The 27,669-nt window shown below is 31.7% G+C and overlaps 1 protein-coding gene across 2 annotated transcripts in view; it reads right to left on the bottom strand.

The window, feature by feature from the left end:
• pelo (pelota mRNA surveillance and ribosome rescue factor) overlaps positions 1-27,669 on the bottom strand; it is a 57,482-nt gene that overhangs the window by 13,098 nt on the left and 16,715 nt on the right. For both annotated transcript variants that reach the window (XR_004757323.2, XM_035353585.2), the window contains exons 3-9: positions 22,707-22,857; positions 22,492-22,582; positions 21,185-21,348; positions 15,903-15,963; positions 15,553-15,593; positions 11,024-11,144; positions 4,620-4,812 (exon numbers count right to left, since the gene is read on the bottom strand). Coding sequence is in view for 1 of the 2 variants with exons in the window: in XM_035353585.2 (XP_035209476.1) it covers positions 4,620-4,812; positions 11,024-11,144; positions 15,553-15,593; positions 15,903-15,963; positions 21,185-21,348; positions 22,492-22,582; positions 22,707-22,857 (822 nt within the window). In the remaining variant the exon portion in view is untranslated. The remainder of the gene's footprint in view (positions 1-4,619; positions 4,813-11,023; positions 11,145-15,552; positions 15,594-15,902; positions 15,964-21,184; positions 21,349-22,491; positions 22,583-22,706; positions 22,858-27,669) is intronic.

Below are 27,669 nucleotides of genomic sequence, written 5' to 3'. Positions count from 1 at the left end.
AGACTACTATGTGTTAGCAATAAAATGCTTGTCAACAAGAATGAAGAAATATCAAAATTCAGCAATGACTGCAACTATGCCTTTACACATATAGATCCCACACTACTATCGTTACAAAATATTACACAAACACCAATGGGAAAGTAATATTTTTCACTTATACATACTTTAGTTGATATCTAACTTACCTCATAAAACATATTTCTCTCTTTCAATGCATCTGTCATGATGAAAAGAATAAAATATTGTGTAAACTGGCAACTAAAGTTGTGCAGCCATGATATTCATAAAATAGGAATAGCAATGATGTTGGAAACATAGAAATGAAAAACGCCTATAATTAGATGCTGATACTTTGAGTAAAAAGAAAAGGCCTTTTTTTACATTATCATCAGACAGAATAAGACAATTTAAAACAGCATCATTGCATATTACAGCTAAAGTCAAAAGTTCATCAAGAATGTCAGCAGTTTGAAATATATGGTGATTCTAATGTGTAGCTGTGATGGTGTTATCCTAACACATACCTCATCTCCAAAGCAGATCATGAACTCACTTTTTAAACACATCTTATGATTAGCTTTGGAAAAGAAGTAACAACTCTCTAGAATTTCTCATCACTTTCCAGAAGAACTCTTGGGTACATATAGCAGAATATGTGGCTGATTTGTTTGCTTGGTTGGATTCAGAAGTGCTTTACCATTCCATTATACTTCCTAGAACTAAGCCATTATGACTATGATTTGACTCATTAGACAAAGCAACTTCTAAATGGCCTTCATTTCCAGTGATAGACTGCTCCATTTCAATTGGTTTAATTCCAGTACAGTCAAAAGTCTTTAATCCGGACGTCCATAATCCGAAATGATCTATAATCCGGACCTCAAAGCTACAAACTTTCTACACATGCGTCAACGCATAATGCATTAACGCATGCGCATAGTACGTTTACGCATGCACGTTTAATGTATAACGGACGGTATAAGCTAAGCTAAAATGATCTATTTCAGTTAATGTTGCAGATTGCGTTGTTTCTTAATCTTCTAATTGGATCCGGCTTATTAGTTTTTGCAGACTGTTAGAGCAATTTTATGAAAGTAAGCTTCAACTTTCGATTATGTCAAAAAGAATTTCCGATTTTGGAACTACCAAAGGATCTGCAAAGCGAAAGCATGTTACGATGTCCATCAAACAAAAAGTGGAATTGCTGCAAAAAATGGATAAAGGCATATCCTTTCATTCTCTAGTCATTCCGAAATATGTTTATCAATTTCAGGCTGCTCTGGCAGGGGGGGACGACACGGCACGCAATGAACTGGAAGTTGATCTGTCAGCACTATCCTTATCTTCAGGGTAGATGTTTTTATTTTATTCCGCTTATAATTCCTTACTAAATGTAGTATTTCATGTCGATGTACTCCGTCTTTGATATGATTTAAATCAAATTCCTCGTCATTATAAATATCACGAATACACATCAAATAGTTTTCTGGTTGCAATTTTCTAATTTCGACTATGCGTAATGTATGCTTTATGCATGCGCAAATTGAAAGAAATGTTTAATAAATTAAACAAATAAATAATTTTTTTTTTTGGGTAAATTTTGATACTCTTTAGATCATAATTGCTCTTTATTTCATAAATTACGGTTTCATTTTTTTAATTTCATAATTTTTGGATGCCATCTTACCAGATTTAAATTGATGATCTATAATCCGGAAAAACCAATAATCCGGAATCGCCAAACTCCCGACGAGACCGGATTAAAGACTTTTGACTGTATACAGTATACACAGGATTTGGTGTGATGATGATCAGCGAATGTGGTGTTTATGATGAGCAGTAAATTAGTTATTTTGGTGTTGGTGCCAATTTTTAAAATCACCCCAAGGTTTTACCTTTGAATCATCAACAGAAATACAGTTAAAGTTTAAACTCTGTTGCTGAGAAGAATCTTTTTTTTTTTTTTTTTTTTTTTTTTTGATTCAGTTACAAACAAATACTTGCCATTATCAAAGTTCCAACCATTATATATACAGTACAAAGTCTGTAATCTGGATATCTATTATCCAGAATGATCTATAATCTGGACCTCAAAGCCACAAACTTTATGCGTAAAGAATGCATATATATTACGCATGCGCATAAAGAATGTGCATGCATTGAAAGAAATGTTTAATAAAATAAAAAAATAAATATTAAGCTTTTTTTTGTAAAATTTGATACCCTTTTAGATCATAATTGCTCTTTATTTCATAAATTACGGTTTTATATTTTTAACTGTATAATTTCTGCATGCCATCTTAAAAGATTTAAATTGATGATTTATAATCCGGAATCGCCGAAGTCCCGACGAGTCCGGATTACAGACTTTGTACTGTATAGACTTTTTAATTAGGTTACAAAAATATTAATGACCTTTCATAAAATCATTGCTGAAAAATCATTATTACTATATATCTCAATTTTTGGCAAACATGAAACTTCATTCATTTCTAAAAGAATTTCTACTATTCTCCCAACTGGCGATCCACCTATTTTCGTTAATTAGTTAATCAGTTTTATACTAGATGGCACCACCTCTTTTTCAGACTATTTTGTCTATAAAAGCAATGCTATGCTTATTATTTCTTTCACATGCAATTTTTCCTTTGAATTTTGTGAGTTTTTAAAACGCCGTCTTCGAATCTTTGTTATCAATTTGCTTTCAAATAGAAATGAATTTTTTCATGTTTACATTACAAACAGAAGAAATAAATGTTATCTTAAATGGAAACATTGTTTAATTTATCTCTCTTAAATTCATTATGTCTCTTTTTTTTAATTATCTGCAAACAACAAATTGTAAGTAAGTAGGTTCTGAAACAACAATATACCGGGTGGCCATAATTAAACTGACAGTGCTCACAGTGTTCTCTAGCGCGATCTATTTGCGAGAATGACGCCACATTTTGTAGGAAGATTAAACAAGACGGGGGACGAAGGATTCCGCGAAAAAAAAATTAGTTCCAAAAGTCACCGCTAGGGGAATATTTGGCGCTGTGTAATAGAAAATAGAGTGTTAACAAATGCAAATTAATACGGAATAAAATTACCTTTTATTATGGATATGCTTTATAGAATATGGATATGCCTTACATTACGGTATGGAAAATCTTATGAAAGATTACCAACTTCTATCCGTACAAGATCAGCCATGTACAGGAGTTACTGTACCCCGACCATGATAAGCCATTGACTTTTGCTCTCACCTTTCTTGCCAGAATGGAGGCGGATGATGCTTGGCCGTGATGGATGATCTCATGGGGAGACGAGGCACACTTTTATTTGAATGGAACTGTGAATACCCAGAACTGCCAAATTTGGGATGACAAATCACCACATGCAGTCACAGCAATTCCCTTACATTCAACAAAGGTAATTGTTTGGTGTGGGTTCACAGCGGAATTTATCGTAGGTCCATTCTTCTATGAGAACATTACCCCGACAGGACCGGAAACCTGTTCTGTTACCGGAGAGAAATATCGCCACATGTTGAACAGCTTTGTCAATCCGGCACTTCAGCAAAGACAATGCCTGGGGGAAATCATTTTCATGCAACATGGAGCCCCTCCACACGTTGCTGTATAGGTGCAACAGATGCTACGACAGAAATTCACAACAGAAAGAGTCATTAGCCACTACTTTCCAACTGCATGGCCACCTCGGTTGCCCGATCTTACCCCATGCAACTTCTGGCTATGAGGTTACCTTAAGTCCAAGGTCTATCAAGGAGTAGTCCAAAACCTGGCTATGTTGAAGGATAACATATCACGGACTGTACGGGAGATTCCTGAAGACATGTTACTTTCTACTGTTGTGAGTACTGTGCACAGAATGCAATATGTGGTCCACAACAACGGCAGCCACACTGAACCTTATTTGAATGCAAAATAAAAGGTAATTTCCGTATTGATTTGCATTTGTTAACACTCTATTTTCTATAACACAGTGCCAAATATTCCCCTAGCGGTGACTTTTGAAACTAATTTTTTTTTTTTTTTGCGGAATCCTTCGTCCTCCGTCTTGTTTAATCTTCCTACAAAATGGGGCGTCATTCTCGCAAATAGATAGCACTACAGAACACCGTGAGCACTGTCAGTTTAATTATGGCCACCCATTATATACAGTACAAAATCGGGTGTATTTCGCCTTATCTCTTATCTGTTTCATTTCACTATATGTGGAAAATGCTTAATATAATATATATCCACAACATTTAGGGGATCACTTGTAGTTATATTAATTCACTGAAACATTTAAACCAGCTAATCTAATTTTAAAAAAGATATTTCACCCTTTTATTCATACATTGAAAGTTTTCTTATATGCAGCATACAACACAACAAAAGAAATAAATATTTTGCAAAACTTTAAAAAAAATTATATTAAATAATAATAAATCTGATCATACAAATTTGAATAAAATGGCAGAAGAAAAAAATGTGTAAAAACAATTTTAATGGCGCCAACTATCGATCCATGAAATAACTAAATCACCTATTGAGAGAATATGAGAATTTCAATACCAAAGAAACATGATTTTCACTTTCATAATTAGGTAATTAAAACAAATTTACCGAAATAACTTATCACTGATGAGCAATGTGTCGACTGCCTGAGCTTCATTAGCTTTCTGAACATGTTTCAAACCATAAAATGCTTTGCTTGATTCATTCATCAACATTGTGTAGAACTGTTCAAGGCACTTTACTTCACTAGAAGCTTTTGTGTCAGCTAGCTTATTGGCAATTGAAGGATCGGATAAAACTTCTGGAATGAAAATAAATCAATTTCAGTTATTATTTACCCTTTACTGCTCATTAGTTTAAGAAAAATACTTAGTAAAAAGTTAATAAAATAAAACTGGATGAATTAACTACTTAACACTATTTCTCTTTAAAAAAATAGGTCAACATTTTTTTTTTTTTTTTTTAACTGACAGTAGTTAAAATTTGCACATTTATTGATTTGAAAATGACTGTGTAAATTTTTTTGAAAAATTTCTGAATTTCTGTATAAATTTTTCTAAAATGAATTTCATTTTGACAGAATGAGAAGATTAACTGCTCTTTAACCCTTTGAAGGGCACCGGTATTTGTTTGTCAATTTTTTAACTTCAGAAAAAATTATAATTTCTCTACACCAAAAGCTATAATCGTAAGTTTCTAGTGTTTCCTTTCAGTTCTAAATGGCAGCACCACCCTATGAATGCTCAATATTTTGCAGTTATGAAATTAACATACCTCGTTCCAAGGTATCATGTTTGAAGATTGATAAATTCTATTGGAGGGAAAGAAAAAATTCAAAATCTGCAAATGTATGACGTACACATGCTGAACCTTTTATATTTACTGCATTTCAATCAAAACTGATAATTAAAAGAAGATTATGTATACGTTTTTAATACCGGTATATAATATATACCGGCGCCTCTACTGAGGGTACCTTGCCAACAGATGGCAGCACCAGGCTTCTCCTTCTCTACTGTGAGAGATGACAGCATTTTTTTACATTATAATAGTTTATGATGTAACAATTTGTTTATGATTAATTTACAAGTTGTTTAGGATTATTATGTTCATGAAGGGATGGAGAGTTTACTGACCCTGCACTAGGACTGAAAACAAGTATATTTGTTCTTTTTATTCTCTTTTTTACTCTGCGCGAGTTTCATTCGTCTCTATTTAGCTAAGATTTTAATTTCAGCACTTCACCCTTTCCCAAGAGAAAGACTCATCAATTTCGAAATTGCCATCTGGGGTCAAAATTTTACGCAATTGAAGGAGTTAAATGTGGCATCTTAGTCCCCAAAAGACACTCTTTGCTTCCTGTTTTCCAAAATCCTAGAATCCAACGAAAATGAAAGGAGGTGATTGACAACTGTTTTGTCATTTGGGAGTCAAGCCTTCTTCCCTTTGTGTGTGTGATAAGATCACACAAAGAGAACGTTCAATTTTGTGTCTTTAGGGTTCATAAGTTACAGTTCATGCAAAATTTTACCACAATTTAAATTGTTTTACATACCACCCCTCAAAGGGTTAAATGGTTTTTTTTATTGGTAGTGAAGAAGTTAGTTTTCTTGCCTAATCCTGATTTTCCTCTCTGAATGGAAGTAACTGTAAAGGAGTGATAATTTGAATTGGTATTATATTTTTCAATATATAAGCATAGAAAACCACTTTTATTTCAGAAAATCTGATTTTTGTGATCTCTATTTTCTGATATATATGAATACATGTTGAAATTTTTGAGTACAATAATAACATATATAAATTGATGAAACACACAGGATGAATATCTTAAAGTTCTTCAATTAAAGCAAGTAGAGCACAACAAGAAATTGAGAATTTCACTGTAAGTGTATTATGACCATCAAAAGTAAGATGCAAGCACTAATACAGTTTTCCATAGCTAAATTATAATCAATTAAAAAGTACCTAAAATTTTCTATAATTAAAAAAAAAAAAAAAAAAAACTTTAACACTATCAACATTTATAATAATTTTAACTACTGAGAAGAATATATAAATTTCTTTTGATAAGTGTAATGTACTTTATGTAAATAAAATAGGATGAGATCCTAAAGTACAATGGCACAAAAATAATAGTTCGCGAATCTTCTCTCTTCATATCACCTTTGCTCTAATCCCTGGAAAAACACCTAAGAAAATCAGTTTAGAAACCTAGTAAAAGTGTGTGCAAATTACAACTGATAACTCTGGTTCACATTCTTCAGATAATCATATTAAAAGTAAAAGATATTTCTTTATTGAACCAACCATTGCGCTCAGATAGTAAAATTGGCAAATTTAATTGCTCAGCCTGTAATTTGCAAATTTTAAATGTAGCCACAACTTTCTGGGGGTGACCTCTTGAATTTACAATAAATAAAATGATGTCTGTTTATTGCATATGATATGCTGCATGTTCATGTATTCCATTCTTAAATAAATGAAAATGACTAAGATGGAGATACATAAGCAAGAAGCTTTGTCGTATATACGAGGCGCATTCGGAAACTAAGTACCGTTTTGAAAAAAAAAAAAAAAAAAATAGAAAAACAATTTTTTCGAATCCAATTTTATTTTTACATGAAAATACATGTCTTAAGCTATTTTTCAACATAGTTTCCGCCAATGATCAAACACTTGTCATAGCGGGTGACCAGTTTTTGTGTACCATCGTCAAAGAAACTTCCCGCCAGTTTCGATACCCACGACTCCACAGCATTTTTCGTGTCATCGTCAGATCCAAAGCGCTTGCCACCAAGCTCGCGCTTCATGTGCAGGAATAAATGATAGTCGGACGGCACCAAGTCCGGGCTGTACGGCGGGTGATCGAACTGCTCCCAATGAAACTGTCGAATTAACGATTGAGTGACACCAGCAGTATGGGGCCGAGCATTGTCATGGAGCAACACAATTCCTTTACTGAGCATTCCTCTTCGTTTGTTTTGAATGGCACGCCTTAGATTTGTTAAAGTCTCACAACATTGTGCCGTATTAATGGTTTCACCTCTGAGAAGAAATTCAGGAAGCAAAACGCCTTTCCTATCCCAGAAGACAGTGCACATGATTTTTTGTGATGACATTGTCACTTTGAACTTTTGTTTTTTCGGAGAATGAGTGTGTCTCGACTCCATCGATTGTTGTTTCGATTCTGGTGTGAAATGACACACCCAAGTTTCATCACCTGCCACAATTTGGTTTAAAAAGTCTTCTCCCTCATCACTGTACCGCGTGAGAAATGTCAGGGCTCTACCAAGTCGCTTTGTTTTGTGAACGTCAGTGAGCATTTTTGGAACCCATCGGGAACATAGTTTACGATAATTCAAGCGGTCAGACACAATTTCGAACAAAACAGTACGTGAAATTTGTGGAAATGCCTCTGAAAGAGTTGTCATTGTGAAGTGTCTGTTCTCATGAAATGCTTCATCGGTGACAAATCATCGGTGACAACAGAAGGCCGACCAGTCCTAGCCTCGGCATGGACATTTGTTCGACCTGCATTAAACATTCTTACCCACTTTCTCACCATTCCATCATTTATCGCGTATTCACCGTAAACTTCTGTCCCTTGATGATAAATTTCGGCCGGTTTAACATTCCTCGCGTTCAAAAATTTAATCACGGCACGAATCTCACAGTCAGTGGGAGAACTAATTGTCTTAAACATTTTGAATGTGCACAGAAAACTGAAAACACAACATAGAGCAACCAAATGGTGACAATTGAAAGTCAGTGAACAAGAAAGACTAGTGCGCATGCGCGGGACGCCTACCACAGCGCTGGGACGGCGCTAGAATGAAACGGTACTTAGTTTCCGAATACGCTACGTACAAATTTCCTTCTGTGATGGAAACATTTGGTTTAAGTTTTAAAACTGAATTTCCATTCATTTTTATTTTAAACAAGCAAAATAATAAGAGCTAACGAGTATTTGTCATTTTAAGCAAAAAATCAATTAGAAAACCTAAGCAATTACTTTGAATCCTAAGGTTGTTAAATACACAAACTTAATAAGAAAAGACTTTTAATCACCTTTATGATTACCTATTATTAGATAAAACATATGTAAGGAAGATGGGTGCCATTTTCTTTTTCCTTTACACTAATAACCATGGTCTTTTCATACAGATAGGTCACTGATGCTATGATGCTCACTGAGGAACTTTGTTTCACTTTGTTTGTTTGTTTGTTTGAAACACTTTCTTTCTTACCAACTACGTTTAGTTGGTAGGTTGGTTGATTTTTTAAATGGCACAAAACCTTGAGGGTTATTTTGCGCCAGACAAATGGTGAGTAAAATTCAAGATGCATAAACAAGTATCAAGACCAACTACGTTTAATGTTCCTTTTTAGCATTAGAAGTCACCAAGTGGAAATCCAATAGGTTTTTTTCAAGTTAACTTTTCAATGGACACCATACCCTTTTACTTGTACATCTGAAATTCAACTACACAATGTAAAACCTTATTTTCAGCATATAACACAGTTGACTGCTACTGACCTTATTTCAATAAATAACAACAAAGCTTTTACATTCATTTGGCTCCTGATCTTATTTCAATCAATAACGACCAAGCTCTTACTTTCAGTTGTCTCCTCACTTTAATTAAAAACATCAAAGTTTTAGTTTCCTAATAACAAGTTAATAAGTTTCAGTTTCTTAATAACAAGTAGCAGAAGTTGAAATACAACAAAAGCACAGCTAGGCTGCATAAAATTTACATCAAAGCTGTGCTTATGTTTTGTGCTAGTTTAAAAATTATAACATCAAAGTTCAAATAAACTTTAGCTGTGAAAAGCATAAAAATATTCACTATAAATCCCCTCTTCTAAATGAACTGTCTGCAGCTTTCAGTAGCCAAATATTTCTGATGATTTCTACTTTAGTTTATCTGAAGCAAAATATATAAAGTATATTTGTAAATATATGTAAAAATTGCTTATAGACATCACATTTTCTCCAGTCTCTCAGTAATAATTCTACTTACTACCAGTTTTAAATAATTTTGCAAAGACAGAATAAGCTCATTTTTTTGTTATAGATTGTCTTCTTTTCAGTATACTAGAACTAAATAAATAAATAAATAAGGAATTTCAAAATTTATAGCAACACAATCAGGCTCTCTAGACTAAAAACTAAATCACTAATTCAAGATATAGACCTTAGGGAAATAAAAAGTATAGTCATTAAAAATTATTTAAAAAAACATTTTAAATTCTGCCACACTTTGTATAATTTGAAGGGCTGTGGGAAAGAATAATCAAATTTATCTTTTGCACCTTTTAAAACTAAAACCACTTGACAGACTAAAAAGTGTGGAATAAATAATAAAAATGGATTAAAAGGAAAAAATAATCAAAATCCCTTCAAAGATATGCAAAGAAAACTCTGTTCTTGGAAGAAAAATTAACAGTCCATTGCAAGTGCCACAAGAAGCAATTAAACTGAAAATTTTACTGAGAAAACCACACAGGAAAACCTGATGGTTAGTGAAGCTGAGACTGCCATTAAGTTTTGGTTAGAACACTGGGTGTTTGTTATTATAATGTCTTTATGAAAGAAGGACACTTAATATTCTATGCTCTAAAAGTCTTTTTGAGTGGATGGTGGTAAGGGACAGGCCTTGGATTCCATTCATTTTGGTTTTCTCATTGAAAAGAGAGCAGGTTTTCATGCAGATAGTGCTATGTACCATTGGGCTAATGTACAGTCCTGAGAGTATAAAGGATTTATATTAATGTGGAAGTACTAATGAAAAATTAAATACATTGCACACACAGTTCTAAAGGCATAACATAATTATATATCAGAAAGTAAGGCTAATCAGAAAATGAAAAATTAATATTTCCAATAAGAAATCATAGTTAAATACAGTACAAAAAGGATTTTTTTTTTTTTTTTTTTTTTTTTTTTTTTTTAAAGAGAGAAAATCTAATATGGTATTTCAGTACAAGCAGGATGTGTTTAGGAAAGAAGATAAAATTTTTGTCCATTTTACTTGCTGCAATGTTTTCCGATTAAAATTTCCAATTTAAAAGAAAAGAACAGGATAGAAAATTAACATGAAATATCCTAATGCTTAGAAGACTTCAGACTTCATGAAAATTAATAAAACCTAATTCTAAATGTATTAAAATGGTGATTAAAAATAGTCCGTTCTTCTCCAGAAAGCTATAACAAACTGCAAGGTCTAAAATAGTCTGTGACAAATACCATATCTATTACAGCAATTTGTTGCAAATGAGTAACTCTCAAGATAATGGACTGACAGTAACATAACTTTCATTTTTGTTCCCACATTTCCATTTTAAACATTTATTGTAGTTTGTATGGCAATCTGCAAAATTTGAATATTAAAACAGCCGATTTTCAATAGAACGATGATCATTCTTGCCCTCAGTCCATCACTTAATAATTGGTAAAGTACTGGTTTGCGTTAGTTGAAAGACAGGATACCCCAATATCCTCTTACCTTTTAGTGAGTGTTTGAAGCCTGAAGAGGAATGGACTAACACAAACGAGCTTTTATTTTCTAATAATGTTTTGTTATCCGTTTTTGATGCTTGTTGAAATATATATTCATAAAACTGATCCTAAAATTAAACAAATATATGTATAAAAATTATAACAATAATATATAAATTTAGTAAATCTGTAATTAAATAAAGATATATAAAGACACAATACTAAAACTTTTCAAAAACTATAGAATTTCTATAATCCATACACTTTCAGACCAAAAGTTGTATACATTAGTGAATGTGCAATTATAGGTTACGTCCTTTTGAACTTTTAACATTCCCCCCTTTCTAATTTTACATTACATTCGGACTACTTGCATCCATATAATTAAACCATATTCATAAAGTAAAAATTATTTAATACAAAACCATTTTCATATAATTACATCTATACGTTAATGTTATAAATTAGTTTTTGATATTTTCAGAATATCATTTCTATTACTGCTTTAACACTTAAGACTTGATTCTCTTTCATTATTATACGCCTTTCTTTAGTTCACTCACGGTGTTTCACTATGGTCAGAATTTTGTTATTGATTTTTAACCCCCTTCCTAATAAGCTACAGTTTAAATTTTGTATACACACTTTATCAATGACAATGCTACGTGGTAAAACATTTTTTTAAATTAGTTTTTTTTTTTTTTTTTTATTTAGTGTTTAAACGATTTTCTGCCCACATTTTTGTTTACAGAAAATAAAAATATCAATTTAACTGTTCGACCATCGAAAAAGCAGGGAGGTGAGGGAAACATTTTAAATGAAATTTGTATGAACATTTTAATTTAATTTCTGAATTTTGGTGAATTTTCGAAAATGGGTTTATTTATTTTAATTATTTGACATTTATGATTTCAGAATTTCAATATACGAAAATGTATCAGATTTGAAATTTTGACAAATTGTAAAACAAAGCACTTCACCCTCCACATACTAACTGGCCAATTTTCTAAATTTATTTCAAAAGTCTATTGCAATCTCAAGCCATAAGGGGGCTAGAGGAGTTGGTTCTTCCGGCCATCACACTGCCTTGGAGACCTATTACTTTCAAGGTTATGATGACATTACATCACCTGAGTCTTATCACTTCTACACAGATTTTGCATTTACAATCTAAAAAATAATGCAGCTTATCGACTAACCAGCATTTAAAATTATTTACAACGAAATCTACTCTGTTGCTTTTTAATTTTTCCATTTAATAACCTTATTCACATTTTCCTCAGCATTTCAAATTAATTTTTTTTTTTTTATTTTATGGTACACAACATTGTACTTTTTATTAGGACTTAAAAATTCCACCATCTAAAGATGTATTCATTATAAAGATTTGAAACTGTTATATGTTGTAAAACAAACTCTTCCCCATCTTTTACGATATGAATAATAAAATTACTAATTAGATGATTTTTTAGAATTTTAAAAAGCAGTTGCATGTTTATAAACTCACTATACGTGGTGCAGTGATTTTTTTTTCCAAAATTCAATTTATTTATTTATTTATTTTTAAATACCGAATTGATTTTTTGCATGCATATTCACTTCACAGACAAACTAAAATTCTTGGAATTTTAATGTTTGCACCATGAGATAGAGAAAAGAAAAAATCTTTAAATTAAGTTTATATGACAGTTCTAACATAATACCCAATTTTTTGACAAATTGCAAGATTTTAATGACCATTTAATTTAATGGAATTGTTGGAAGTAAAAGAATAATTTTTTATTCTTAAAACAGTTTTTCAACTGAAAAATTTAATTAAAAATTATTTTGATTACAGACACTTAGTCATTGAGACTAAAAGGATGAAAATTAAATTAGGTAAAAAAAGTTTTTATAACATAAGCTTTTATTTAAAACTAATAAAATAACTAATGAATTAAAACAAGAAAAATAATATGTCATACAGTTTTATGGAAGCATGAGATTAAATAATTCTATTTACAAAATTCATCAACAATTTTATATCATGAATAATAAAAAAATGAGCATCCAATTAATCTATTATACAAAATGAATTGTCAAAGGCATAAACTATTCCCTGTAAATTTATCATGAATTCCCACCTTACAATACTCTTAATTATTTGAATATGGATTATCCATATGTGGTGATCTCAACGTAAGCATACTCAACACAATGCGCAGGAATGTGTCAAAAAAAAAAAAAAATTACACGCAAGCGCGAGTATGAGAAATGATTCTTCCTAATATAGAAATTGAAGTTTTATTTAATTATGAAAAAGCTGAAGCTACATGCCAAAAATTGGAAATGTAAAATTCTCCGAAAATGTCCCTCATGAAAACATCAAGAACTGATTTGATGGAAATTCGACTAGGCCAAGGTTTTCAGTGCTTGAGTTATATGGATATCATTTCAAATGCCACAAGAACAGAAAAAAGGCCAAGAGTGGTACTGAAAATACAGGGAAAGAAGATACTAACTATTATATTAGGCTCGAGACAACAATGACTTCTGTTGATAATCTATTGAACTTCATCAATTAAAGGGAATTCAGATAAAATTTTAAACTAGCACTTTGAAAAATATGCAGAAAATTCAACAATGTTTAAAAGTTCTCAAAAACAAAGTAAAATTACCGATTTTTTTTTTAAAGAAATGAACACATGTAACATGTATGAAAATTTACAGTTTGGACTATTCCTGGCAATAGCCTGGATAATCAAGAGTAGAGTGTACATTATGATAATAATAGTACTTATAACATCTAACTATACATAAAACAAGAGCTGTGATGGTGCAATTCACATCTGGAATAAAAAAAGTGCACATACAATGTGAAAGCATAACAGAATGAAAGGGTAAAATGATAAGGAAATTTTCTGAAGAACAAATGACCTTTTTTTTTTTTGTAAAAGCACAGAGGCATAATTGATATTAACTGCACATCCAACAGCAAAATTTTTTTCAAAATAATCTTTATGATGAAAGGGTAGCATGATAAGGAAATTTACTGAGGAACAAATTATCTCTTTTCCTTTTTTTTGGAGGGGGGTAAAAACACATGGAAATAATTGATATCGGCAAAACTGCACAATAGCAGCAAAACTGTTTTTGAAATAGTTTTTGTGCTCTTGAATTAAAGTAAAAATAAATCAATAAATAAATACGCTGCTTTCAAATACCTCATCAATAAGGTTTTTTTTTCCCCTAATAATATCAAATCCCTACACTGCTACTACCATTATAAAATTAGCAAAGGAACATCCTTTTGTTTGGCATAGATTTAGTCAAGAACTGTATTGATTTTGAGGACAAACAGATACAGGTCTCTCTATATTAGAAGCAAAGAAATCTGACATTTTACTTTGGTATATTGCTCTTATGTTTTGATTATTACTACCATTATATTCCAAATATATGTATTATTATCAATTATAGAAGGTGCTAAAGTTGAAATTTTGGATTTATTAAGACAAACTTTATATTTTATAGCTTTTTCTTTGCCATGTTTTCCATTTCACATAACTGGAAAATGTATACAAATGTTAAGCCTCTGTTCCTATTTACTTTAGGCAAATTATAAACAAACTTTGAAATGATGATATGAATATCTGAAATAATATATGTAAGAGAAATAAAGACTATGTAAAAGATTAAATTATCAATGTAAATTCTCCTTCTCAATTCTAAATATAGTAACCTGTCTGTGCACTACGTCATTTCTAGATTAATCCATGTCATATGACTTACATAATTCTGGTGATGTAAATGGAACTAAGACTCAAGCAGCCAATAGTAATTTTACAGCAATATTAACAATCCAATCATAATGCATTGAAAACCAAAAACAACTCTGTCTGAATAAGATTTCACCCTGAACATAACGCACTTGCTTTCACACTTTGGTCTAGCTGGACTACTGTCTTGCCTGCTGCTTCTTTCTTGCTGCACAGTTATCAAAAATATAAACCTTTTTGGAATAGGCACATTTAATGTGCCAACTTGTTTGTGTCCACATCATATTTGCTGGAGAAGATTTAATAATTAATTTAATCGCCTCCAATTTCCTTTTTAATATGGATCAACACTTCTACGCCATCAAAATTTCTGCTAGTCATTACTTCTAAGTTTGATTTTATCATGTATATATATAATAAAATACCTATATATATATATATATATATATATTTATTATTTAAATTCAATATCAGTTTTAGAGCAGAATATACACCCAAAAGTAGATATTTATTTCAAACAAAATTCCAAAATTCATGCAGAAATTCACAATCTATGTGTAATAATGACAAGAAGAGAATATATTTGTTAAATATTCATTTGTACATGAGTATAACAAAATTTACCAATAAATTTTCCGCAATACTTAATTTTATGAGAATCAAAGTTTTGTTTGTTTACATACAAAAATAAAAATGCATATGGATCACAGTAGTGAAAACACATACGCTAATTTTCAACTCATCTATTTCTGACTTAACATAAAAATATCAAACATACCTTTACGAAACCAGGGCTTGCAATTAGAACACATTTTACAACTGAAATAGAGAAAACATACATGATTATACCTAAGCATATACATGTGGTAAAACATACATATACATAAGAATTTCAAGAGCAGGAAGGCGAATGCAGATTAAATCTTCATTTTTATTTTCGGCAACATGTTGCAGCAACAATCAAGTTGGCACATTAATAATGCCTATTCCAAGAGATTTTACATTTTAGATAAATTTGCAGTAAGAAAGAAAGAGTGGACAGACTGCAGCACATTTGAAATCATTACATATACATGTGGTAAACTGCAAATTAAAACAGTAAAAATTATGAATAAATCTTATGCTCACTGTCAAAATTCACATGTCTTATAAGTGCTTGATACACTGCTTCAAAAAACTTTTCCAAGCCCTAGAAACATTAGAATACACATCAAAATAAATCATATTTAAATAAATAAGTAACAAAACAAAATAAAACTTTTTTTAACTATAATACTCATTATATTAATATTCTAATAAAATACATTCCCTGCTGTATAAAACACATGTTCAAAAATTTTAATCTACAAAAATTTTAATCTATCATTTTGATTATGCTATTAAAATCTATTTAAAGTGATCTAGTAATTCCCAAAATTTTCCAATGATGACCAACTTAACTGAGCATTCATTATACGCTGTAGGATTCAAAAGTTCCCGGACTGAGCCTATAACATAAAAATTTTTTGCAGTAACTACGACAGTAAGTTTTGCAGTAGTGCAACTACGAGAACATTTTAAAAGTGGTTTGTCTCAAATCACATGGTTAAAAGCTCGTGGTGACAGCATTTCTTGTAGGCAGGTGCATTTAGTAATTGATGAAGATTACTAAATGTACCTGCCTACAAAGAAAGAAATGGCATCAGTTCAGCAGAGAATCAATATCAAATTTTGTGTTCACTTGGAAAAGAGTGCTACGGAGACTTTCGAAATGTTGAAGCATGTGTGCGAAAGTGAAACATTACCAAGAATGCAAGTTTTTAGTTGCATCGTCATTTCAGAGAAGGCAAAAAAAGTGCCGAAGATGATGAACGCTGTGGCCATCCCCTGACTTCATGCACCGACGAAAACATCAAAAAGGTGTTTAAGGAAGTACGTGCAAACAGGCAGCAAAAAATTTGCCAAATAGCAGAATCAGTTGGGATATCAGAGACCACATGTCAGATATTGATAAATGTGTGCATCTGGACTTTATCCCTGAAAGACATACTGTGAACAAAGAACTCTACGTCAAAATCTTGCGTCATTTGCATGAGTCAATCCAGAAGCAGAGATAAAAAAATGTGGGCTGAGCAGCCATGGGTGCTGTTGCATGACAACGATCCTGCTCACCCATTCCCACTCGTCAACGACTTTCTTGCGAAACAAAAACAACTATTTTGCCTCATCCTAACTCACCTCATCTCGCACCCTGCGATTTCTTCCTATTTCCTGAACTGGCAAGACGCTTGCAGTGTTGTCGATTTAAATCTTCAGATGAAGTTACACGTGCATCGCAGGCTAAAAGGACATTGCCAAAAGTGGATTCCAGACATGCTTACATAAACTTTACAGGTACTGGCAAAAGTCTGTTTTTGCACAGGGGTCTTATTTTGAACGAGGATGTGTTTCTGCAATTTAATTCATATTTTTTAAGTTATAAACTCAGTCTGGAAACTTTTGAATCCTACTCGCATTTGTATCAAAGTTCAAATCATTATTTTAACACTGATCTATTAATGGTGTTTTTATTTGGCATGCTCTGCTCAATTTATCAATATCTGATGAAATTCCAGTTTTCCATAACTTATTCTTTTATTTATTTATTTATTATTTTCTTGGGGCAAAGTGAGGGATGCATAAATGAGTCAAGAACTGCAAATCTGACATACAGTACACGTAACTGAAGTTATCATGCATACATAGCTCATGCTCACTATATACTGGAGCATTATGTTGCACTGATCTGATTTCATAATTTTACCAATTAATATGATTACATTTATCTGTATTATTCAAAACCAATAAGATAAACATCCTATGTTGCTAGAGATTCAATTAAAAAATATACTTTTAATTTATAAGTATTTAATTTTTGTTTGTTTATTTTTCTGCGTTATAATTTAGTCTCTCTAGATCAGGGATAGGCAAACTCTTTCAGTCTTAAAATCATAAAAAAGAAAGTTTGGCGCACCAAGATAAATTTTTCTAAAATTTTTTAAATAATATACTAGTATTAGAATTGAAATATGTTAATGAGATGAATGAAATTGCAACTTTATTTTTAAAAGTTCCTTATATTGAGGTTCGAAGTGAAATGTACTGATTCTAAGGAACGAGGCTAAATGCTCATCTGTCAGTCTACTTCTGAAATAATTCTTTCTAAGGCTCATAATTGTTCACATGATGCAAATATAGCACTGATTTTCTGGGCATGAGATATTAAATTTGGGAAACTTACTTTCGATAATGATTAGTGAAACTCTAACTTTGGCATATTTAGAAACAACTGTTTGAGATGATTGTTGTTAGATTGCAACTCAATTAATTCAAGCCGCAAATCTGACCTCACTGCTTCACAATTTATGTTGAAAAGCATGGTAAAAATAACCAATTCTGTTTGAATGACACTGAAATCTTGAATTCAAGCTAAAAATGCAGTTTTTTCAAGCCATCTTCATAATTTTTACGCTTCTCTTCATTTACTGAAGGTATTGAATTTAACCTCGGGAAATAAGACAAGTCGTTCTTAGCTAGCTGCTCAGCAAACAGATTTAAGTTTTAGTTTAAAAGCTTTGAGATGGGCGAGGATATCGTCAATAAATTGATCTGTTCGATTGCATCTTGACATTGAAGTCGCTCATATGACAAAGAATGTCCGAAAGCTACTATGTATCTTCTCACATTTCACACTCCGCAGAACACTTTTTCTCATGGGAAGAACGACACAATGTCCTCTTTCAGTTGCTTCTTTGAAGACTGCTACAGCTTCACTGCAGATGAAACACACTGGTTTATCTTTTACAATTGTAAAAAAAAAAAATATTTCCAGGTCCATTTATCGTTTAATGCACGGCACTCTGAATCAACTTTACGTTTTTTAGTAGCCATTTTGGTGTTGAAATATTTTACGAATAACCCCAACAAGCACTAGCTATGCTATACTTTTAATAATTACACCACTATTCACAATGATGCGATATGTCCACAATCTTTCCATACGCAATCAACAATATTAAAACTCGCACCAAAGGAAAAAGCCACTGGCTGGAGCTTAAAATGCACGGTCTGCCACATACAAGTTCTAATTCACCTATATTGGATTCCTATATGTCTGTTCCCCGAGAAAGAGATAACGCTTGCTGGCGACAATCTACAGCTATAACTAATAAAGGACGTCCACGTTTAACACTTTCCTGATTGAAAGCTGTCTGTGCTTGCGTTTTCCGTCGATTTATGTTTCGTAGAACAAAAATAGAGAAAGTAAAAAGATCATCAGTCCATTGAAAAAATAATGTTTGAACAAAGTAGAAAAGGAGATGGATATATAATATATAAATATATATTTCTTTTAATTTGCCTTGGAACGGCAAATTAAAATTCTATCTGCGGGTAGTTTGCCCATCCCTGCTCTAGATTATGAGTCTTATATATTTGTCCCTAGTGACATAGCACTGTATTAACATTGACAACATGAGTTACGAAAAGTGATAAAAAAAATTAAGACATGGCAATATTAGATACAAATTTTTAATGTTATATATGTGTCTGAGAGTAGAATTTAATTAAAAAATTTCTGCATTACATAATAATACAAAAAGTTCTATAAAATTCTATAGGTAACATTTTAGATTAAAATGTTTAGTAAAATATAAATAAGAGGAAAATGAAATGCAAATGCCTTTGCATGGTGAAAAGATAAAGCATTATGATAAAGGTAGAATTTTAGGGAACAGTTAGAATCATAGTCCTACCTATATATAAAATGTAAATAAAACTCCAAATGAAACAACTTAATTAATCTATTGACTCATGCGCACGTGCACTGTGTCCTAATTGAACAAACCTTTCTCAAAGCACCCTTATTTCACCAAAGTTGTTGAGGTCTGGTACAGTTTTCGAATTTTTCACCAGGGCTTTGATTTGAAGTCTTATTTTTGATTGAATCGGATCTTTTAGACCCAGCATACTTATTTATGTTGCTGCTACATAGTTGATTTGTGAGAGGATAGAAAGTGGCAAACATGTCCCATAGTTTACTGCACAAAGAAGTTACAAAAATTACAAGATGTATCAAATGGAGAAGATTCTACTAAAAGAAAATGGGATGGAAGTGATCCTAAGTTTTTAGTTTGCATGAGACAGATTCAGAAACTACAGATTCTGAAAACAAAAATGATAATGACATACGTTGCTTTATTCAAAAGAGAAAAAAAATATTGGAAACAAGAGAAAAAAATGATTCAGCGTTTGCCCAGTCAAAAAGCATTTAAAAATGAAAACATGCTGCACTGAATGTGAAAAATATTTGTGTTTGGAACACACAGCAATATTTTGTTCAATGTACCACTAACATTTGTTATTGCATTGTTTCCTTGTGCCTATAGTGCTAATAAAGGTAATATCAGTACAGTGTAAAGGTAGTACCAATACAAAGTTAAAAGGTATGCTATATTTTTTCCATATGCTAATCGAAAATATGTTTTTCTATGCCTTTATGAAATTTTATTTCATAAAAACATTTGGAGAAAGAATTTTTAATGTGCATACTTTTTTATGTTTGATCATAAGATTTATGACTCTCATATATACAATACTTTTTCAGAACATTTATAATTTTTTCCTCAGAAAAGATGAGCTGGGTCATTTGGATGCAGTGCATGCACTCATGTAACTCAAATGAGCATGCATGTCTACACTTCCCATCTCATTGCTATACAAATATTGCACACAGAACTCACTGAAATGAATATGCAAGACAGAATTCAATGTTCAGCTTACAAAAAATTACTTAGGCTGGACTAAAAATGACAAAGCCCAATTTACTGATCAAGGGAACATTGTCATATAATCTGACAAATCTTAATTTTGCATATACTGAACAAAATGATAGATGCCACATCAGCAAGTCTAAAGAAGCATCAATTTTAAAATATTCATAGAGTGCTGAAATGCAATTGGCTCCTATTCATTTGGTGTATTATGAATAGCTGTAAATTATGTAAAACAGATTAATTGTACAGTTACACAGAAATTTTAAATTACAAGATGTATCAAATGCTCTATACATATTGCTAGATATACATATTGCTCTTCCACAATGCTCGCAGAATTCAAAAACATATTTTTCATTTATCAGGATAACAGCATCAGAATTAACAGAACTGAAAATATTAGACAGTGTGATGAACATGATGCACTTCTGACACACATGAAAGATAAATCATCTATCAAAATAGGTCATTTTTATTTAACTTGATACAAATTCATGTTACTAGAAATAAGAGAAATCATTCCCACTAGAGTTAAAAAATAGCCAGCTCATTTCACACTTTCTTATACAACAATTAAAATGACAAGAAAAATTTTTAAATAATATCATGAAAACTTACCTTTTCGTGCTGTGCACACATTCCCTTTCTTTTGCGTGGGATATTAACATCAATTTTGGCACGTACCAATGTCATACTAGAAGTTACTAGGCAGACATGAGCAAGACCTTCTTGCATTACAATAGCTGCAAGATCAGCATGTTGTGCAGGATCACAAGCCATATCTAAATGTAAAAGAATACTCTTATAAGACAAACATTCAAAAAGCAGCTGAAACCTATACATAAGAATTTAACAACTCTATTCATTTCAAAATAAAAATTTAAATCAAAGTGAATGAAATGAAAATGAAGATAATAATATCCTGACAGAGAATCTGTTAATTTATGGTAAAACCTACAGATTTCAATTAACAGTTTTCGAAACCCCAAAAATATGGCCTTTTGCAGATTTAGCAAACAGGCATAAATTACACAGAAATCACATTTTGGATAAAAGATTTGTTTAAGAAGATCGAACTATTTTAAATCCTGATACTATTGAGGTCGTTTTAAACAAAGAATCATTTAAAATTAAATTATGTTACAAATTTTAACCAAATACGTCTAAACTTAACTAAACATCTAGAGACATAAGTACAGACTCAGATCCAACAACTACAGTATTTTTAAATTAATCCATAAAGCATTATGAGAAGTACCTCAAGATTCTTGTACTTGCATTGATGCATTTTGCTATCAATTTCATACTTGATAGCAAAATGCATAATTAAAAAAAAAACTTGTGTTAGTAAGGCCATATATTAAAAATTGTTTTTAAGTCTTGCTTTTCACATAACTAGGCTTGTTCACATATTTCAACCAAACTGCACTTTGTTATCTTACAGTAGTTCTTTCAGTTTGATCTATTTGAGGACAAAACTTTAAAGTCAGATTTCTCTTTAAACACCACAGAATTTAGCAAAAATCTTCGCTAAATGGAGGTTATGGTAAATGGCGGTTTTACTGGAATTTTAAAAAATACTGTAACATTTTCTATTCTTAACTTTATTAACATAAATGATAGTAATGAAGTAAATTCTGATATAGAAAATGCATTCTCTTCACCAAACTACATTCTACTTAAATAAGAATTTTTCTTTACTCAATTGTTAAATTAGGAAAATAAAAAAAATTCTAATTGCTAAGCTAGAAACAGTAGATTTAACAATAAAGATACAATTTCAAATTCTTTGCAATGGTAGAAATACTTATTACAAACAAAATTACAATATAAATATTAAATATTGCATAATTCAAATAACTTATTACAATGGTAATAGAATACCATTATTTTAAAGAAATGGTAATTTGTTGCAGAAAAATTACCTATTCTTTCTAAAGCTATACTGTCCCAACAATCTTTTGAAAGAGTGAATTTCCTATTAAGTTCAAGATCTAATGTGTGATATGCTCCCATCTGGAAGGAAAAAAAAAAAAAAAAAATGAAGACACTTTACAGAGTAGAATGAAAATAACATGTTACCAGCGTGTTATATGAAAGAGTCAAAAGTTAAACAAAACTAATGTGATACAATACACACCTTTACATACATATTTTCTTGAATATTTCTTCCTTTCACACGTAGCATGCATGCCTGTGTATCAAAATCTATATCTTCTACTTTAATAGTCAAGGTTGTGCGAACTCTGTTACTGCCTGTACTACCTGTAGCAGATTCTGTAGTTACTTTTCTAAAGAAAAGGAAGAAAACATAATTTTAAAGTAGGATATTCATTAAAACAGCACCTCGGACAATTAGAATAATACTTTTAAATACTATTTTTAAATTATTGAAGTAATAAACAGTAACCACATTCAACGCAGTACACCCATAAAAGAATGTCCCAATTATAAATTTTAGTAGTATCAACTGTAAATGCTGCAGTGTTGGTTCGAGGTCAAAAAGAGTACTTCAAACAGTTTTAGATACACATATGCACGAGTACTGTTTCGTTGTTTTCTTGCTTGCAGTGCCACACATACACAAAATGGCGACTCCTGAGCGTAAAGTGCTTTGTGTTCTGCAATTTGCTTAGAGTGAATCTGTAATTTTAGTTCAATGTGTGTTTTGTTTAAAATTTAATTGTGTTCCTTCATGTGGTAAAAATATCCAGCGATCCTATAGCCAAGTCTGAAAGACCAGATGTGACCAAATATTTGTAATGAGAAAAGCGAGGGATGACCAAAAGTGTCTGTACAAGATGTGGACAGTGTCAAAGCATCTTACCTTCACAGTCCAAAGAAATCTGTTTGAAAATCAATTCTTGAACAGCAGTTGCCAAGGCAGACAGTTTGAAAAGTTTTAAAAAAACATTTACACATGCATCCATACTGATTACAGTTGACACATGCTTTAAAGTCAGATGACTAAGGCGTATGTTTTAACTTTGCAAGCGGCATGTTTGAGTGGAAATATGACTGTCTTGATCATGTGGTGTTCAGTGACGAGTCAACCCTTTACCTGAATGAGAAGGTAAATAAATACTCATAATGTTCATATCTATGGCTAAGAACATCTTCATGAACCAAAAGAATACCAAAAGAGATTCCCCAAAATTAAATGTTTTCTGTACTGTGTCTCCACCTCAAGTGTACAGACCATTTTGTTTTGTTGAAACTACCGTTAGAAGGTTGACTTACCTGAATATGTTACAAGAACGTCTCTTTCCACAATTAGTAGGTGGTGAACCTGTAAACTTTATTTGACAACAAGATGGAGCCACTTCCTATTGGAATCTCTCTGTAGGGAGTGGTTAAATGTCAAAGTCTCTGACCACTGGATTATTCATAATGCTAGACATGACAGAGCTCTTTTTTGCTGGCCTACATGTTCACCTGACTTAAAGCCATGCAAACTTTCTCTTTGGGGTTTTATAAGAGATTGTGTCTGCATTCTGTCACTACCTAATGTTTCACCAGAATTGAGATGCAGAAGTAAAGAGGCTATTGCTTTCATTTTGCTATTTGCTTTCTGGACCTGTTAACAAAGTGTAGGCAGAATTGGAGACTATACTGGTTGGATTATGTGCCGTATAACTAAAAGTGCACATACTGAAAATTTGTAAGAAAAATTAGATTAGTTTACCTTCAATTTAACATTTGAGTCATTGTAAATAGTTTAAATTAAACTGTTAAAATATACTATTGAAACTGGGACATTCTTTTATGGACACCGTGTAATTGCTTGCGATTTTCCAATTTCGTTTTAGTGAAATAGAAAATGCTCTCTGAAGTGACTGCAACTCAAATGAATCTTAACTTCACCAGGTCAGTTATGATTCTGCAGAATACAGGTCAGCTATAGGTAATTCACTGCAGATTGCTGGGGTTTGGGTGGGTGCAAGAGCACACAGAAGTTTTTCAGCAATTACTGACCAAAAAGTCACTTGTCAGTCTCTAAATCTGTGGAGTTTCTTGTTGGTTACAGAAATACAGCGGACAACCATATGATCGCATGATGGCTAGGATGGTTGACTACAAGAGTAACATCAGTAAAGTTCAAGCAAACTAAACAAAAAACAGCCATAGCTGCAACTACTTGAGAGGAGCACTTCAAAGAGGTGAAGATTAGTTTAGCTGCAAAATAACAGTCAAAAATCTCCTGTCTTAAGTGAGCACCCGATTTTTAAAGGGTTAAAATTGTTACATTCCTTGTAGTGCAGCAAAAGGAGTAGAAGATTTAAATCCAATATCAGTAACTAATTTACACAAAAATTTTCTATTTTTCTCCTGCAAAGTTCAGTATTTTCTATTTTTATGCTAAGCTTAGAGCAATTCTTTCCTGTCAAAGTACTTCTCAGTATATGTGGGAGGAGTTTGCATTCACACTTACACTGTCTTCGTAATGAATGGTTTAATGTGTGTTGAAAAATGACTCTGAAATTCAGACCACAATCAATAAAAATTACTTTTAAGTTCACATAACTATTCACCAGATTGACTTAGATTAAAAGTTTCCAGTTCACCAGAAGAGTGAAATTTTTATGTACATTAAGTATAAATTTTAAATTAACTTTTTGTACTTTTTATTTTGAATAATGCTCAAATCTTACTTAACACACTTGTCTCTTTCAATGGAAGATGCTAAAGTTTATGAACCACGCATCTGCTTTTAAGATTAAAGGGATTATTGATGTAAAATATAAGAAACTAAGTAATTTACATGATTTAAAACTTTAATTCTATTATATAATTAACTCAGCAAGTTGGCTCTTAAAATAATTTAGAGAACAAGCTTTAATTAATTAATCAAACAGTACTGTTGCATGTGCAGCCTTAATTACTACACAGCAAGTCCTGCCCTGAATAATAAGAAAATTTTTTAGAAAAGACTTGTATCTTAAATGGAGGGAAAAGGAGAGATTACTTCCTGATCATCTGCATCACCCCAAAGAACAAACAAGAGTTAATATGCTACGCTCCAAAACGGATTTATGTAGCAACTCAAGTATACACACAAATACAGCAGACAACTGCCAGTCATTATTTTTATTGCCTTGTTGTATTGAATACTTTTTTCTTCCTGGTAAGGAAGTGTAATGGGACTATGGAGTTTGTCAGCTGATAAGAAAGAAAGTGTTGCATTCTTCAGAAAAATGGCATTTTGCATAACAGTATAGAATGAAAAATTCCCATGTTGTGTACTTTGTAAACTATTTAATTTTATTATTTTGTACACTGATGATGAATTTGTACAATTCTCTGACACTTCAAGAGAAAACAAATCACTGTGCCCACACGGAAAAAATGTGTGCAATACTAAATTTATGCAATTCTCAAATTTAAAAAAAAAAATTAAAACAGATTGCTGTGTACATAGGAAGAACAGCCCCAGGAAGGATGGGAGAAAGGAGGTAAATATTCCATTACTAATGTTTCTTAACATTTTCCATTTGTTCACTGGTTTCTGTTTTATGCAAGTTTTAGCACATTGCCCTTTTTGAAAATATAAGCTCAGCAAAAACTTAATTGCCAAAGTTTGGCTACTTTTCAAGAGATGATATGGATAGTCAGAAATAACCAAAAAATTATACGTATATATTGAAATAAGGTATTGCCATTTTGGGGTAATAATATTATTATAAATGAGTTGACCAGTAAAGGATAAACACTACAGATGGTTATTAATTCAGTTACAAGATCAATTGTCAGTCTCAAAAGTAAAGTAGCACAAATACCTCATGAATTATTTTAAAAGAATTTAGAACTTTGTCTATACCTCGGCCCTTGTACCTGTTAAGACACTCTTTTGGGGGCTCTTTGTTCACTCTAGAGTTCAGAGTGGCAGAATTGCCCTAACTTACAAAAACAAAGGCACTATAAATGAGTTAATGTTACCAACTAGAGTAGGAAGATTCATTCCAGAACTGATTCATCAAGAGTTCTTGGAAGTGCAACAGAAACAGACATACGCTATTCGTTCACAAAATGATTCACTTTATTGAGTAAGTTAATGCCTTACTTGCGTAAAAAAGACTGGAAGTTCTTTTAGTTCACACACAGGGAGTTCTTGTTGAAAGGGTTCCACGAAAATTAAGACTTCAATTTTAAGGGAAGAGAGAATGTTTATTCTCTCATATTAAAAATGAGTTTAATTTTATCATTCTCCAAATTTATTTGAAACTGAATAAATGATTGGAAGAAGCACTCTTTTAATTAGTTATGTGCTTAACTTGCAACATGTTGAAAATGCCTAACCAAAAAGACTTAGCCTGTGAGAAAAGGGTAAATTGTTGAACAATCTTCATGTTTTTGATAAGTGGAGCATGCAAGGAAAAAAACTGATGACATGCCAGTATCAATCGAATCTGGAAAAGCACTGCAAATTCTAAGGAAAACTCTTGAATTGAAACGTGCTAATCAGACAAGGTACCAAGAGTTTTGTAAATATAATTATGAATATGATTAACAAACTCTTGATAAATAGTAGCATGAAGCAAACATGGATAGAACTACTGTTTTTTAAAAGTTAAAAGATTGCAGCAAGTATGTAATTATAAAAATATTTTTTATAAAAAATGAATTCCAGAAATGCATAAATAATTAAATTTTAGCATTAGTTTTAGATTTAATTATTGGAATTAACTATTAGTTATTTATGGTATTTACATATTATGAAAGTTGGCTACGATCAAACCATAAAAGCTGGAGCAGATCCTGGCAAAGTTGAGCCAATCTGTCCTGTGGAATTCTGAAGGAACTGAAGCCTCTTTTTTTGATAAACAATCAGTATCCAGCCCATTTAATTTTGACACCATGTAATAAGTTTTTTCTCGATTTCTACAGTTTTGATTGGCCTTTCGATTTCATGGAAGTTTCATTTTCATGGAAGTTCATCTGTGAATACAAAATTCCCACAGAATGTTGACAATATCCAGCTAACCTTATTGTGTCCATTAGTATACACTTCTTTGATGGTCAGATTCTATAACTTTGAAAATAATCCACTGCTTGCTGTTCTATAGAAGACAAATCCCAAATTTTAATAATTTTTTTAAATCAAC

The sequence above is a fragment of the Stegodyphus dumicola genome, chromosome 3, assembly GCF_044657685.1.
Source record: "Stegodyphus dumicola isolate Sdum_Otavi_A_Nest chromosome 3, ASM4465768v1".
Taxonomy (NCBI): domain Eukaryota; kingdom Metazoa; phylum Arthropoda; class Arachnida; order Araneae; family Eresidae; genus Stegodyphus; species Stegodyphus dumicola.
Note: the sequence above shows the minus strand (reverse complement) of the source record. Positions and strands in the feature narration are given on the sequence as shown.